The sequence below is a fragment of the Dinoponera quadriceps genome, unplaced genomic scaffold (assembly GCF_001313825.1).
Source record: "Dinoponera quadriceps isolate SergipeBrazil2010 unplaced genomic scaffold, ASM131382v1 scaffold2358, whole genome shotgun sequence".
Taxonomy (NCBI): domain Eukaryota; kingdom Metazoa; phylum Arthropoda; class Insecta; order Hymenoptera; family Formicidae; genus Dinoponera; species Dinoponera quadriceps.
In genome coordinates this window covers 116,238-132,390 of record NW_014556504.1, presented here as the reverse complement: position 1 = coordinate 132,390, position 16,153 = coordinate 116,238, and the positions used below count along the sequence as shown (strand labels likewise).

General features: G+C 41.5%; 1 protein-coding gene across 2 annotated transcripts in view; it reads right to left on the bottom strand.

Moving 5' to 3' along the window:
• Positions 1 to 16,153, bottom strand: part of LOC106747815 (glutamine synthetase 2 cytoplasmic) — a 40,800-nt gene that overhangs the window by 8,624 nt on the left and 16,023 nt on the right. The window contains exon 1 of one of the 2 annotated variants that reach the window (XM_014625734.1): positions 7,740 to 8,011. The exons of the other annotated variant lie outside the window; for it this stretch is intronic. Coding sequence (XP_014481220.1) covers positions 7,740 to 7,837 — 98 coding nt within the window. The 5' untranslated portion in view covers positions 7,838 to 8,011. Of the gene's footprint in view, positions 1 to 7,739; positions 8,012 to 16,153 lie in introns of those variants that run through there. 2 annotated transcript variants of the gene reach the window in all.

Sequence of the window (16,153 nt, the reverse complement as noted above, 5' to 3'; positions counted from 1 at the left end):
TAAACGATGCCATATAAAGTCGCTTCGGGAGAGGGAGACGGTCGAAAGGGACGGGACGATGCGAACGGAAAATTTTTCGGCAACTTTCAACTTTCGCCTCGGCAAGGCTGAATACTTCGCTCTTCCGTACATTGTCCGCTCCTCCGCGACGATTACGTAATGCACAATCGTTAATCGCGATCGAATGCACGAATTCGTGACGTGCTGCTTTCACGTATACACTATCTTCGATTTGTACTGATAAAGCGCACGCCTCGGCAACTGTTTTCGATAGATAACGCGGGTTCTATTATTGCCACGATCGATTAATCCATTTGTCCCATTTTTGCGATCTGTCTTGTCCGATTTTTGTTATCTGTTTATATCGCTGCCTTAATGTCTCCACGATGAAGTTCTGCGGAGTAACCGGAATTCGAAATGCGTTGCCTTATTTTATCCTTTGATCAATTTGGAATCACCCGAAGTGACGTCAAAATTGTCGCGACCGACTGAAAGTGGGCCCCGTCCCTCACAAGAACGATTAAATCGTCGGAAATATGAATGAAAAAAATTATATCACGCTAGAATTATTTATACGATAGATAATAAAAGCCAATAAGAGTCAAGCAGGTGGATGGTCGCGATTAATAATTTCTCGCGGATGGATAATAACATCGTAAGCATCAATCTGCGCTACTCTAATTAGCCACTGTAATATTTCCACACATAGAGAGCGAAAATGTCTAAAAAATAAAAAATATTTATTCAGTACTAATAACGTGTTTACTTAAATCTAAATTATTTTACCTAAGTATATATAGAATAACCAATTATCTTCATAAAAGGGTTCAAAAACAACGTTCTATTTCCTCATTTGAAACTAATTTTTTTCCCAATAAATATACATGAAACTGAAAAAACTAAAACTAAAAGACTGTAAAGATGTATATCAGTACAAGTAAATATGTTATTAATATCCACACCGGATAAACATTGTTTTATTTGACAGACATTTTATACATTCTCTCAATGTAGTAATTGAATATTTGAGAACTATAATATAAACTTACTTCTAAAAATGTAGCGATATTCTCGTTCGATTATTCCATGGGTGTTCTATGGCTAATTATTTTTGTCGGGCATGAGAGATATCTCAATGAATCTTTTCTAATTCGGAGTTAGTCGGATATATCTCCGATGCCGACGCTTTGATCGCACGCATATAGCACACAACTAAGCGGAATTATACAAATGGCGGACCCTTTGGCCTTCAGTTTGGAGAGAGCCGAATTGCGGCGACGGTATCGGTCCGGTGATCAGTCAGTCGGATATATGTACGATGGGAAGATATTTGTTCGCGTCACTTCGAAATTACATAATTACCAGCACGTTGGCATTCGCGAACTTGCCGATAGAAGCGTGATCGCGATAACTTTCCTGGCCTAATGTCGCAGTGTTATAAAAGAAACGGAGTTCCTAGAAACCGGCGATACTTTATCTGTTTTCGCATTGCGTTGCGTGTGTAACATTGCATGTTGTTTACCCGGAAACATCTTGTTAACCGCTTGTATAAAACTTGTCCGACAAGACAAAAATCGGCGAGTGCATCGGACAGAGTCGACCTCCTCTACTTCTGCGAGCGCGATCGAGAAGCGACTTTTGCGCAAATCGCCGCAACTGTTGAACCGAGAAGACAATTATGCTCGGCGAACGTTGACCCATTTGTGTCGCAAGACTGAGAGATGATCGCGGCTGATCGAAAGCTCAATTGAAAACCTGGCGAGGACGCTTTTTCGAGTGCCAACTGGCCGCGGGCTACGCATTTACCGTGTATTTTTCGATCCGGCTTCGATTGATTCAGCAACGTACGCGATTTGTCGCAACAATTCCTACCGAATCCAATCCAAAGATCTCTCTCTTAACGCGAGAGGAATGTATTTCTCCGCGATTTCACGCGACAAATTAGAATCTCGCGTGTAATGATCGAATTATGATATCAAGAGTCTTTTTATTATATTTTTTATGAACCACTCGAAAAAAGTTAGGTTGAGATTGTCTTGTGAACGAAGACACCTGAGTTCACCGGTCTTTCAAACGACGTATCCGAACTTTGCAGTGAAATGTCACTTCACGGAATACAATTGAAGCTATCGGTAACCGATTTTCCTCTGTTTTTCTTGTTTGTTTAATATGGTCAGGAAGAAATTAGAGGATCCCTTTCCACGTAATAAAAGACCAATATATAGTATTCTATCTCTCCTTCTATTTCTCCTTTCCGTCGTCCTCTCCCATTCGAGATTTTTCGTGCGTAATTCAATGCGTGGTATTCCGGAGAATAAAGGACCGATGGATGAAAATAAGTGCGGAGGTTAATGCACTTCCTCTCCAGAAGTTGCAAGGATGCAGCCGAGCGCGGATGACGAGCGGCGACCTTTGCCCGATCTACGTTCGTTGTTTTGCCGTGCGAGCGGCCAATGCGCACGTGAGCGCCGCACAGTGCGTCATGTTTGTGTGTCTGGACGCGCCACGTGCACGCGGCCCGCAAAGTGATACCATTGAAAATGAGATCACGCTGTTTATCCGCGATCCCAGTTCACTTCGCGCATGCATTCGCGTATTCTTTTGTCTCGGAAAACTCGTAGCGAGAAAATGAATGTATTCTGGCATGTACGAGCGCTTACTATTCGGATCCTCACGTGATTCGAACATTCATCTGCGTCGCTGAAATAACGTCAATTCGTCGCTCGATATCACTTCGACACCCGAGGAATTTTTCATTTAAATTCATTGTAAATGTACTGGCAAAAATTGTAATTATTTTTCGCCTCAACTATACTCTTTTCATAGTTTTGCCCACTAAATAACAGTAGCACATGCGTAAAGTTGTTATCATATACACACTAACACTATAACAACACTTAGCATTAGAAAAATGGTTCTCCTGTACTATAATTCTTTCACTATGATGTGACTTATAATTACCAATACTAAATATGTCCCTCTTTGTTGTGTTATTTTCCTTTCAAAACTAGAAATTCGTTAAAATATCTTAAGGAAAAAAAAATTTTTTTAATATTTCTCTTATGTGGGTCCCAGAAATCGACCGTCACAGTTGCGATAATTTGCCACGTATATGGTAAAAAATGCGTTGAAAACGGTCCACTGAAACTTATGTTACTTTAACATAAGGAATGTGTTAAAAAGTGCACAGATATGTATTGAAAAGCATACAAGTATAACGTTAAATTAACACAAGTTAACCTTGCCACCATACGTTGACAAAGCGAGTGTCTTTCTTACTGCGTAAATACAATTTTTTACCGTGTATAGAGTGAGTCATGCATAGATACAATGTTTGACCATCCCGATTGCGACATTTGCGACTTTTCTCAAAGAGACATATCAACCTGTTTTAGTTAAAAATGACCGCAAAAGATAGCCGAAACGATTGATACTTCATTGATTTGCATCTGCGTGTACTTCATATCGCAAGATACAAGCGAATTACATCCGCAATCCACTCTTATTGTCCTTATTATACTTATTTATTCAATTTAATCTAATCAAATTTCTCGCAATTGTTTGCTTTAATCAAAAAGCTTCACTATCATTAAATTGACGTTAATCCGTTAAATGTTCATTTTATAACACCAGGAAGACACATCCCACCTCATCGATCAATAACGATTTGAACGATAAATTTGAGCTTCTTTGATCCTCCGCTCGATGTTTCCTTGATAAGGAGATAACGAGAAAAGCTCTATGGAGATAACACTTTCGCGACGTTATTCCACGATAATTCGACGGGAAGAAAGTTTGTTGTTGCAAGCGGAACGTATGATGCGGCAGATCAATCGGCCGCGCATTTTTGTCCGATAATACACGTCGACATAGACACCGGCTCGGCCGGGTCTCATGAGAGCGACTTTGTAATAAAATTTCCACGTATCTCGCGTTACGTAGCTCGCAGTGCGCATTAATGATCCCGCGCAATAAGGTCAGTCGGGATTAAGTGTATAATTTACCGGTTTCCGCGACAGGTTAATCGCTCCGTCTCGAGAAAGCATCTGGGGCAAACGGACGGGGCTCGGAGAAAAGCGAGAAAAACGTACTAGCTCGGCGAAATACATAATGAGAGGAAAGAAAGCGCGGGAGTCCACTTTGGGTGGCGCTATCCTTGACCTCCTATATTTAAAACGCCAACGACTCGTGCAGCAGCAGCGCGTCAAAACTCTCTCTCTCTCTCTCTCTTTCTCTGTTTGGGAAAAGACAAAAATATTATTCTCCACGGCGCGAACAAAGAGGCGAACTTTTCGGCATGTATTTTAACGAAGGAAAAAAAAATATATATGTGTGTGTGTGTGTGTGGCGATAAAAGACCAACTGACGTGTTTGCTTATCAAACCGTTCGGTTTGCGCTTATCGCGGTGTTTTCCGACAGTTAGTGGAGTCGTGAAGCGAGATACCAATTGGCGTTCCATTTTTTCCTCAGGAGGATTATTCATTTGTCTGAGGGAATTCGTTACAAGTGCATGTGCGCTCGCGCGCGTCATACTCGCGTAGTTTATCACGCTCCGCTGTTGCTATCGCGGTCGTGAAATCGAAAATGCCTTTTCCGCGAATTCGGCGAATCATTAGCTCCCTCTCTCTCTCTCTCTATGTGTGTGTGTGTGTATGCGTATTCATCGTACGCTTATCATAGACAACTCGTAATCGATTTCCGATAGTCGGTCTTGAGTTATTTACCACGTCCATATTAATTTCTACGATCGCGCGCTCTCGTTGCGCAGTGGTCTGAGATAGATATTTCTTAGTCGATAGTTCTTAAATTGACATATAAGTGTAGTTTGATAATATCCAATAATGAAATAATCAGTTAAAAATGTTTACCTTCAAATTCTGTGCCGTGCAGAGCATTATAAATACTACCCGACATCGCGTTTTAATCCCAACTCTTGACAACGCGAAGTAAATAGAAGGAATTTCCTCTACTTCTATCCGCTTGAATTATCTGCACTCAGTGTGATCTTTGATCTTACGAACACTCGGATTTTTCCTACCGCTTCTTTTCCCCCTTATCAATATTTTGTATGTCGAGGGGGATATTTTTAACAAGAGAGGAAGAGAGAGAGGAAGTGAGGAGATGAGAAAATACTCGAGTGGCCCTTATGCCACGATCAGTCGTTGCGCAAGAAGAAAATGAGAAAGAGCGCGCGCCGCGCGCTCACAGTTCCGCGCGCGGCTAATTTATTTGAAATTCAATGCGGTCGCGCAGTCGGCGAGCACATGACTCCATTCGTCTCGACTCGACATTTAAATATCAGCGCGAGGATTATTCCGGATTCGCGCGTAATGCCGATCGAAGTGCGCGATTCCTCTTCCAATGGACAGCTGAATCATGCATTCCGACGCATAGCGCCCGTCGTCGTCAACGAACGTTCCGAACGTTGGGAGACGCTAAGTTATCGATTAATTAATGCTGAATTGTCGCGACGGAAAGTAACAACGTGTTATCGCGACATCATGATAAGCGCAATATTGCAGACAAGATTATAAATAATTTGGACACGCGGGCGCGCGCGCGCATACTCGGCTGCGCGACTTCTTCAAAGCTCCGCACATACTTCAAATCAATTATATTTAGATTCTGTCGTACACGCGCGCGCGGAGTGATTCGCTGGAAAGGTAGGTTTTTTTTCTTTCACACCTCCCTCACATGAGAAAGTGTAGAAATTCGACGCGTCGATGCTCGTCTCATAAATAAACGCATGCGTATGTCACAATTATATTAATTAACTTATTTATATAATATATGATGTATTATTATATTATTATGTAATATATTATTTGCTATATATAGTATTATATATTATTATTATTACTGTATGCAGATATGTGTACGAAAAAAAAATTTACTTCACATAAAATCGCTGCAAATATCCTTTACTTTCGGGTAACAACAGCATGTTATAATTATTTCCCCATTTTCAGAGAAAACCGACTCGTTATTCTCGTCGCTGCCCGTTGCTAGTTCCGCCTCGCGCGTATTGCTTTACACTTTGCGGAGCACAACAATTCGTATTTTAATTTCGCCCGGATTAATATATCCCGTTGGAGCGAAATAAATCATTCACGCGCGAGCCCTTTTGTGTACGTGTCGTATAACGGACGTCGCGTCTTTTCATGCCACGAGTGGTCTTCATCAACAACAACTCGCTTTGTAACGGATCGCGCGCGCGCGCGAGAGAGAGAGGGAGAGCTCCGGCTGACGACCGTAACTTGGACCACATTCCATTAACCGCGTAATCATTAATCTCACCAACGTGAACCGCCGATTACCATAATTCCTGTCTCTTAATAGCGCAATGTGTAATCGTGCGCATGAGTAATGCGGTGCAACGGCAATATCGATATCGCCGCGGTTAAATACAATGTTTTGCCGACCTCTACCACTCTCTTTCTCTCTCTCCCTCTCTCTCTCTCTCTCTCTCTCTCTCTCTTTCTGTACCTTGCAATGTTTTCGTTCCAAGTAAATTTATACCTTTACGATTGCGCTTATTCGCGCGTAATGTGTGTGCGTTGTGTGTGTATGTGTGTCGTTTTAAGTCCGGAAATCTGCACTCGCGACCCGTACTTTATCATCTTCAAATAATTCTGATTTACCGTTGTTTTCAGCGTTTCCTCTTTGATGCGAGTAACGGTGATTTACACGAACGATAATTCCGTGCATATTTAAACAAGGAAAGAATAAAACAGAAGCGACAACTCGAACAGTAATAACCAAGCTTTCGGCCGAGATACACGCTTAAATCAATACATTCCGTTATCTACGGGAAAAATTCCAGATCGCAGATAATGGATTTCGCAAAATACATACACACACACACATAGAATCCAGAGAAGTGTTCCCCAGATTTCAGCTGGGAGATCTCAAGAAATCATCGAATCACGCGAGAGGAATACGTAAATTATAAGTTGGCGTTACCGCTCTCGATTCTGTCTCGTTTTGTCGCATAGAACCGGACACGATGAATTGCTTCTAACGCCCGTGATAAAAATCACCCAGGCAAGTAGCCAACGGAAATTATCCGTTAGTATCCGCGAGTTACAGGTGTCTCTTTAAAATACAGGGCGTCTCATAATTCATTAACAGACCACCCGACCAGTTCGATCAAACGGCCTGTCGGAACCTCATTATTTAACGCCATTGTTCTCACGCGAGACAATGTTATCGAACATCTGTGGGCCTGTTCTGTGAACTTTTAACGGCGATATCGTCATAGTTATTTTGTCGTTGAGCGGGCATAGTACACGGTAGAAAAGTTAACGTAACGACAACGTAACGTAACGACAACGATAATGTCGTTAGCGATTACAAAACACGGGCACCGGCCAAAAATATACAGCTCAAGAGAGCTTCGTTTTAACCTTCTACAACGTTAACTGTACATGCGTTTTTTCATATGACGACAAGATCGCGAATATTCGAAGGAAGGCACTTTCGAGCCTTCGAATGGCACACCTTCTTTCTTCAGTCAACGCTTCTTAATCCGTTAATCGTGATTTACTTGCGCTTTAAACTGCTCGATGAGTCAATCGGACAGATCTCCGCGCGATTTCTTCTCGCGCTGCTTACGGACGACGCGCGTCCCGGGGACGCGTAGGTATGAGAGAGGAGCGTGACGAAACGTCAGTACTGAAGAATCGAGTGTCCATTTAAGATCTGATCGATCTTCTCGACCTTCTCGGTCTCTACCAACCTGAGACACCTGCCGACGGTGATCCACGAGTTCTGCTCGGCCAAGGCGGCACGCAGGAGCCTGGGCCCGCAGATCCTGACGAGGATGTTGGTGCTCATCGTGACGGGGTTTCGTGCGTCGCGAGAAGAACGATCCCACGGGTCGGTCAGTCGTTCGCGCGTCTCTCGGGACGTAGAGGAGCCGCGGAAAGCAGGAAAGGCGTAACGACGCCGAGCGGCGAGAAAGAGAGCTCGAGGGAGCAACGCACCCTGAAGACTGGACGACGTGGAGAGAGAGTGGTACCATTTATATGGGCGCCCCTCCCCAATCGGCGCCTCAGGAGGCCTGACAGAGAGAGACCAGCGCTCACGTCTCGTCTCGTCTCTCTTTTCTCCACTGCTCTCCACCCCTCCCTTTTCCTCGCTCACGACGCTCTGTTCGCGACGATACCGCGGTAAACAAACCACTCGGCGACCCCACCTGCTGGCAGTCCACCTGACCGGCGACGTGCCGATTGCGCCACGTGCCGAATACGTATACGCGACGGCCGAGATTTAACACGAGGCCGGTCGATTTAAATGTAGAAAACGGAGCGTGAGCGGGCCAACAGACTCCCGCGGGGGCTCGTCTGTTCTCTCTCTCTCTCTCTCTCTCTCTTTCTCTCTCTCTTTATTTTCTACGAGCGTTCTTGATTTCATTTCTGTCATTCTGTCTCTCCGGAAAAGGGAGAGAGAGGCTGTGTGGTCCGTGGAGAGAAAAATAGAGAGAGAGAGAGAGAGAGAGATCTCAGTCTTGCTTCTTTTTCCTTCATCTCGACGCATTGTTTTTAATTCGCCGCGTAGTCGCGCCGACGCCGGTTGCTTTCTTGACACGTTCAACCACCCCCGTATCCCTCATCGGGCGAGAGTGGTGTTTCGGGATTAACGCGGGGTTAACTGATCCCGGGAAAGAGAGACGGCGCTGAGCACGACGACGACGAGGAGGGCTCGTCCGTTCTGCGTTAGCGTTGATTTGATTTCTTCTCATTTCGGGGACCGACTGGGAGTGCAGAAGCACGAGCGAATCCTGCTTAATTACCGCGAATCGGTGCTCGAGAGACCACTGTGTTATTATGAATTTTTATCGTCACCGTCATCGCAGATATTAGTATTTCGGAAGCGCGGTTCTCTTTCTCTCTCTCTCTCTCTCTGATATATCTCGTCGTTCAGGGATATCCGCATTTTCGACGTATATTGTTGAGTCGGTATAAATAATTATTTTTGAACCGTTTTCCCGGTCGAGATTGCGAGGTAGAGATAGAAGCTAATAAAAACATCGGGTCGAGCGATAGATGAAAACAAGCCATGCGTGTTCTCCACTGGGATGCACGAGTCGAAAAATATGACGAAGTGTCGCACATCAGCGCGATGTTCATTCCAACCGAATATTAGTAAGTATCTGTTTCCGATGGAACGGCGAATAAAAATTGGAAAATGCGCAGCCAGTGAAAACAATCCGATCCAAAGTCGAATCGAGGTTGAAGTTTAAAATAAATAAGTAAATAATTAAATAAAGCGCGATGTAAGAGAAAAAAAAAGGAAAGAGAGATAGAGAGAGAGAGAGAGAGACGAGTTAAAAATTGTCGAGACATTTTGCGGCTGGAACGCCAATTGGTAGAACCGCAGGCGGAGATGAAAGACGAGAAATAAAATGTGTCATGTGTGGTTAATGCTCGTTTATTGACGTATAAAAAATGTTAACATGAGTAGCGGGAGAGGTGGGGGAGGATAGGAAGGGGGAGGAGTGTTCAAAAGAGCGATTGGCCAAGCGGTTAATCGCTGTGAGAACCGCGTCAGGAGCGGAAATGTGGTCAATGACTTCCGAAAAGCCAACCAATGCACTCGGATATTTTACACGGGGATATTTAACGTGTAAATACGAGGCTGTCGGGTTTGAAATTTCCCATTTTCTTTCTCACGTGAGGATCGTATTCGGAGTGAACACAGGCGGGGAAACGTGCGGATTATAAAAGCTAGAACAACACGTGAAAAATTGTGGGCGAAAAGGCTCCGCTCTTTCCGAGTATCTCACGTAGGAAACTATATACGATCGATTGATTATAAGATCGTAAATCCTAAAGATATCGTAAATCCTACAACACGACTGCGGCGCGATTAATTGATACAAAGATTGATTTACTTGCAATGAGTATCTCGCCAATCGAGCGTATCTACAAATTAATTTACGATCGACCGATATTTGAACAAGCTCGACCGACCAAGTATGCATTTTACGTTCACGTGATCGTGACTCGTTTAATCAGCTCACTGACGATTCTATTACGCACGATTAACACATATTCGAAAATAGTATCGAGATATCTGCACGCCGTGCCGAGCAGACGACGTGTGTGGATCGATATTATGTCGCGCGTGCGACCACAAGCACGAGAGAGCCGGTGGATAAATTTCCAAAATTCGGCTTACGCGACCGGTACGGAAAGGTCGATTTAATAGGACCCCCGTACGTGACCAGGTCAAAGTGAATTTTCAACGGGAACATCCGTACTGCGTCGTTAGCGCGCGAGCAGCTTAATAGAAATGCAGCAGGCAATTATTAATTTCAAGGTTTGCAATGCGCAAGGTGCGTTCTCACGTCGAGGCTCGTTGCTTGTTTGAACACTGTGTTTTGCAGAGATATAATTTTTGCAAATTCCACGCACATGTCATTCCGGCGCGCAGAAAAAAACACATACTGCATTTAAGTAAATGTTACTTGGTTCAAATATTTCATAAGTTCATATATCTGCAAATATAATAATTACTTATGCTATAAATATAATAATTACAAATATAATAATTACTTCAGCTCCGAATTTTTAGTCGAACTTTTGGTGTCACTTTTAAATGCAATGTAGACCAATTTGTAATTTTTTCGTGATTTTTTCGTTATTTCGAGTCATGAGCGATACATCTTTAAAACACTAAGTTTGATTTACTTATTCAAATTAACCGAATTTAATTTTTCCCCGTTATGATGTGATATGAAAAGAGAATATATTCTTTTGAACGCATAATTATATTTTAAGACTATTATCAAGAAAAGCGAGTATATTTTAAGACTGTTATCAAGAAAAGCGAGTATATTTTAAGACTGTTATCAAGAAAAAATATTCTTTGTTAAAGATAACTAATTACTTAAAAAAAGGAAAATCAACTGACTAATCGCTTTTCTTAGCAGTACAATGATATTCTTCTCTGTGTAAGCACGATATAATTATGTGTGTGTATATAAAATTGTGTAATCATGCGTCTTAGTATTAATGCAACAGCTTTCAACGTCAATCTCGATTCGCAATGATAAACGTGGAATTTCGTTTCTCTCAGTGTAATATCACGTCCGCTCGTGCGAGTCGTGAAATGTTCGGCAGCGCTCGATAGTCTTGTCGATGGTAATTAGTTCTCTATAAGAAACGTGGTCAAAGAAGGAACAATATATACTGCGGCACCGCTCAAAGTCCAGCGTTAGTCATTTTCGGTGTGCAAGAGCGAGAGGAGAGGTAATGCTTCTCTCTTCCGACCACAATCTCCGAAGAGGAGATCCATTACTTATGCATGCGCATATGCACGAACGGTGCACTAGTCGGCACTAAGAAAATTCTGCAGGAACCGGACCTGACACCTTGAAATGAGTGTAAGAAAAATCCACGCGAGGAAGTTCCTCGTGTGACGACGATGATGCGCATAGGTGTAGCCACGATTTCAGTTAGGGGAAGGAGGAGGTTGAAAATTTATCTTCGCGCAAAATTAATTAGCGCATTTATATTAAAGCCGGTCCTTTTCGGTAAACTTATCTATTCTTCCAGCTTCTAGCCAGCATCATTTTTCCGTGTACACTTAGCACACGTAGCTTACTAAGACGATTTTCTGACATTGCTGACCGCAAGTAGTTCTTCACTCTTTGCAATATATTAAGAGGTCTTCCAGCGATGCTCGATCGTATATGATTGGAGCAAAGAACGTCTGGTGGTGAAATTTGAGAAAATTTCGTTACATTCATTTTCACAAAGTATTGCTAATATTTCGTCATTAGTTTTTAGTTATAGAACATATACTATAACTTTTGGCGGAAGATTGTGAAGTATATCAATTACATTTCTTTATTTTTATGATTTTCATAATTTAATTATTTTTCCTTGCCAAAATTTAGGTGGAGAAGGGGGAAGGGGGGTATTAGCTATATCTATGATGACGCGTGAAAGTGGGAAAAAATAACTGACAAGAACGCGATCGTTTTACGAAATCCTGGAGATGACGAAATGTCGTCACGCTCCTCAATTACCACTCGGCATTTTTCCTCTCAAAATCTTCCATTAGCCCATTGATAATATCACCAATATGCAACCGGTCCCCACTATCTCTGTCTCTCTCTCTCTCTCGCGTATTTTTTACTTGCCATCTTGTGGGAAAAATGTCGGGCTTTCTCTATCTGTACACTTATCGTTGCTTACGACGTTTCTGGCCTTGAGCACGATAAGTAGTCACCTCTCTCTTCCTCTGTCCTTCTCTCTCTTTCTAGTTGTCTCGCATTCTCGAGGAATGGAACTTACCACACGATATTTACGTTCGTCACAGGCAATCGGAACAAGGACGGGTTATTCTTATTATATGCAAAAGGTTCCTGAGAGCCACTTGTTCTTTCTATCACAGAGCAAAGTGCACCTTTCGCTATTCGTTTAAAAATGAAGCAGAAATCGAGCCCGATTCGCTCCTCCTCACGAAGTAGTCCGAGAGATCATGTGTGTGAAACGAACGACGTTATCTATCGTGCTTTGTAAAAGTAAACCTGGTATCACAAGCAGCTATCTGCTCGATAATGTAGTTCGATCACGATGTAGCTTCTAATGAGAAAAAGTTGATTGTATCGTAATTAGCGACTTCTCTCGCTGAGCACGCTTCTTTGTTCGATGAGAATTGTTTTTTTTTTCTTTAAAACTGAGCTGTCGCGAAATTGTCTCTGATTTATTAACACACTTCACCGTATTGATTTCTTCCTTTATTCGAAAATTAAAGTTACATTTTGTAACTGATAGCATTACGAGATCACTACGGGTTATCGGGCTGTCTGAGCGGGTGACTGGCGAACGTCATCACGGAGGAGATGCAACATCGCTATCCGTCAATTGTTAAAGCGTTCATTACGTCAATGCGATTATGTTAATCACTGTGAATTCCTGTTGTTGACGTACTCGTGCTCATTCGTCATTCACGGAAGAAATCACACGTTTTCGCACACGGAAAGTGCCGTTTATTGTTTTGTTATTAGGCAAATGCATACCGATCATGCGACACCGAATTAATCGGCTCGTCAACGTGAGAGAAGCTCTATCGCGACGTATTTAATATATACTTAATCTTTCTAATTTTGCTGCATTAATCTGAATGTGTTTTCTGATAATTCTGCGCGTAAGTACTATATATATGAACTCGTTCGTGCAAAGTTACGCATCTCGAGAACTAGTTTCTAGTCGTTCGTTTGCGAAATTACGATGTCTCATTGACCTCTTACGATGTCTCACTCGTCGTATTTCGCAGATAAAGTCTTCGAGATCCTATTTCATCCGAGACGCGTGTCGCTCTGATGACGGCACCCGGAAAAATCGATTTCATGAACAACAGGACGGAACGGATTGTACATCCGCCGCGGGTTCAAAGATCGACAGGAAATAGTTGCCGGAGTTCAGTTCTTAATCAATTTGCCGCGATACTCACTCAGTGTTGTGTCTCGGAGACATATTAACTTACTGCGGATCGTATCGCACTTGGGAGCACTTGGTGCGGACGTTAATACGTTGACAAATCATGTTAACGACGTTTAATGGTCGTGTTAACGACGTTACGATTGTGTTAACCAGACTTGAATAATAACTAGCTAATTCAATTAAAAGTTAAGTTGAAAAGATAACTTTTGATTTAATTAATGTTAAAATCACCATAAAATTAACTTAGTTAATTTTAAATGAGTTAACTTTTAACGTAAATCAGATAATTTTTAATGTATTAACTTTAAATTGATGAATTTTTTTACATAAGTTAAAATAATTCATTAATATTAAAATCTGGTGACAATATAAAATAACAAAAAATCGAAAATAATGCCAGCAGGATTTTTTTCATCTTTTTGAAGGGAAGTTCTTTTCTTGTATGGAATTTTGAACACAAAACAGTCGGTACCGGTTTATAACAGGTTATTTTTTCTTTATTTAGCATAAATTAGGTCCGCAATTAAAAAGTTATTATGCACAAGTTATTATGCAAAAGATTATATATATGTGCATGGCTTTGCATAATAACTTCTAACGTTAAGAAGATAATTTAATATTAATTATTGATTAAATTAGTTTTGGTTTTGATTAAATTAGTTTTGGTAACATGTAACTGAATTTAGTTAGAAATGCAAATTAATTTATCCAACTAATGTTGGATAAATACAATATAACAACGTTAATATATTGTGTAAAAAAATATTTAACGTATAAATTAAAGTTTGCAGAGGACGTTGAAATGAATAAGACAGATTGCGCGATGACGTCCCCCGAGTTGAAAAAAAACTCGATCTTTAGATACTGAGAATGACCTCTTGCCAAAAGAGGCATTTCTGAACTCGACAAAGATCTAAACATAAAAAGTGACCTGGTAGATATAAAAGGCGACCTAGTATGCGGCAAAATTTGCCACATGTCACAGGTTAAAAATTAGCACGAATCGATCGAAGTGGCGGAGTGCATCATTCTTCGGGAAAAGCGACCATGCGTTCAAGCGTCGAAGCCATCCTTTTGGTCGATAAAAATACAGTTCGCTACCGTGCAGCAGCGATCGATTTCCTTTACACATATTATTCGTCATCATTATGCCGATCGAACCTTGATTCAGCCGCGATTCAGTCGCTCGAATCGCTTCTCCGTCACCGTCGCGCCGAAGAAAGAGATTTCGCGTCAATGGGACGCGATTATAAGGAGAGCTCAGAAGGATAAACGAGTAGTAATTCGACACACCCGACGCCGAACTACTTCGATATCGGTTACTCGTCGCGAACAGTCATCGAGTTCCACGTGGCGAAGTCCGGATAATTTCACAAGCGGCATGCTATACGTCGATAAACGCCCACTTAGCCGCGGATAAGCCTTGCGTGTCGGCGACGAGGAGGCCTCGCTTTTCAACGATCTTTTTATTTTTATTTTTCAGCATTCGAGGAAAGAGGCGATCTCGATGATCGCGCGCGCAATGCTGTGTCTATGTAGATAATCCCTCGATAATTTCGGTGGTGGAAATCAAATCGGCCGGATAGTACCATTTTAAGCTACGTTCCTTGTAAGTGTTCCAGATTCAAATCTAGCCTGATAATCGACATCCGCCGATAAAAGTCAAGAATTTAATGGCGTCGATCGGTTAAAGGTGCTAAACACACACGTAATACGTACCATTGATAAGCCGTAATGCAAATCAGCAGAGTCGAGTAGAAATCGAACATCTCTCGTAGCTTTATCACAATGAGAAGTACGCCATACCGATAAGACCTTAGGCGCGAATATTTGCGTCTCGGTGTTTCATGCGGAAAATTGGTTAACTCAGATCTTATTTAATATCTGTGTTTTTATTTAATATCCGTTCTTAATAATACGTGAATTCCGCGAATATCAAAGCTTCGTGCAGCTCTTTAAATATGTATCACCTAAATAAGTTAAAATAATGAAAAAATACATATTAATCAACATTACATTTAAGAGTGACACCGAATATCTGACAGTATGTATAATACAATATATCACAATTCAGAGCATAGATCAAAAGTGATTCCATTTTAAAAGAGGTTATGACAAAGTCACATGATTTTGATAAGAATTCAATGACATTTGCACATACATTACGCATACATGGAAATATTATCTAACTCATAGCTCGTGAAATTAGAAAAAGACTGGCCATTCGAGAACTGAGATGTTTGTAACTAAACTTGGCATTTTTTATACGTGTTTGAGAGATTAGCGTGCCGCTTTTAATTTTTAACATCTTTTAAGCTATGAGTAATTCCCTTGATATTTGCCACGCTGAAAATGCGACAATAATGAGTAATATAATTTTTAAATTCTTCCCGAAGCATTTCTATCGAAGTCAAAATAGATAACCGAGACAGTGAAATAAGTTTTTAACGACGAAGATTATTAAACATTACAAAGTCGTTCGGAAGCTGTAATTTTCACTTTTCAGAAACGACAAAACTTTTTAAAAACACATAACACTGACTCCTTTGTTTTTGGAAATGTATTGTATTTTTCTGTTTACTCACAAGTCAAGATTAACTTAGCCGACTCTTCATTCGCTTTTCTTCCGATCACGCTTTAGGAAGCAAACCATTTTCTTAGGAGTTCTTTTAAACTTTGGCTGCGAATTGATGGA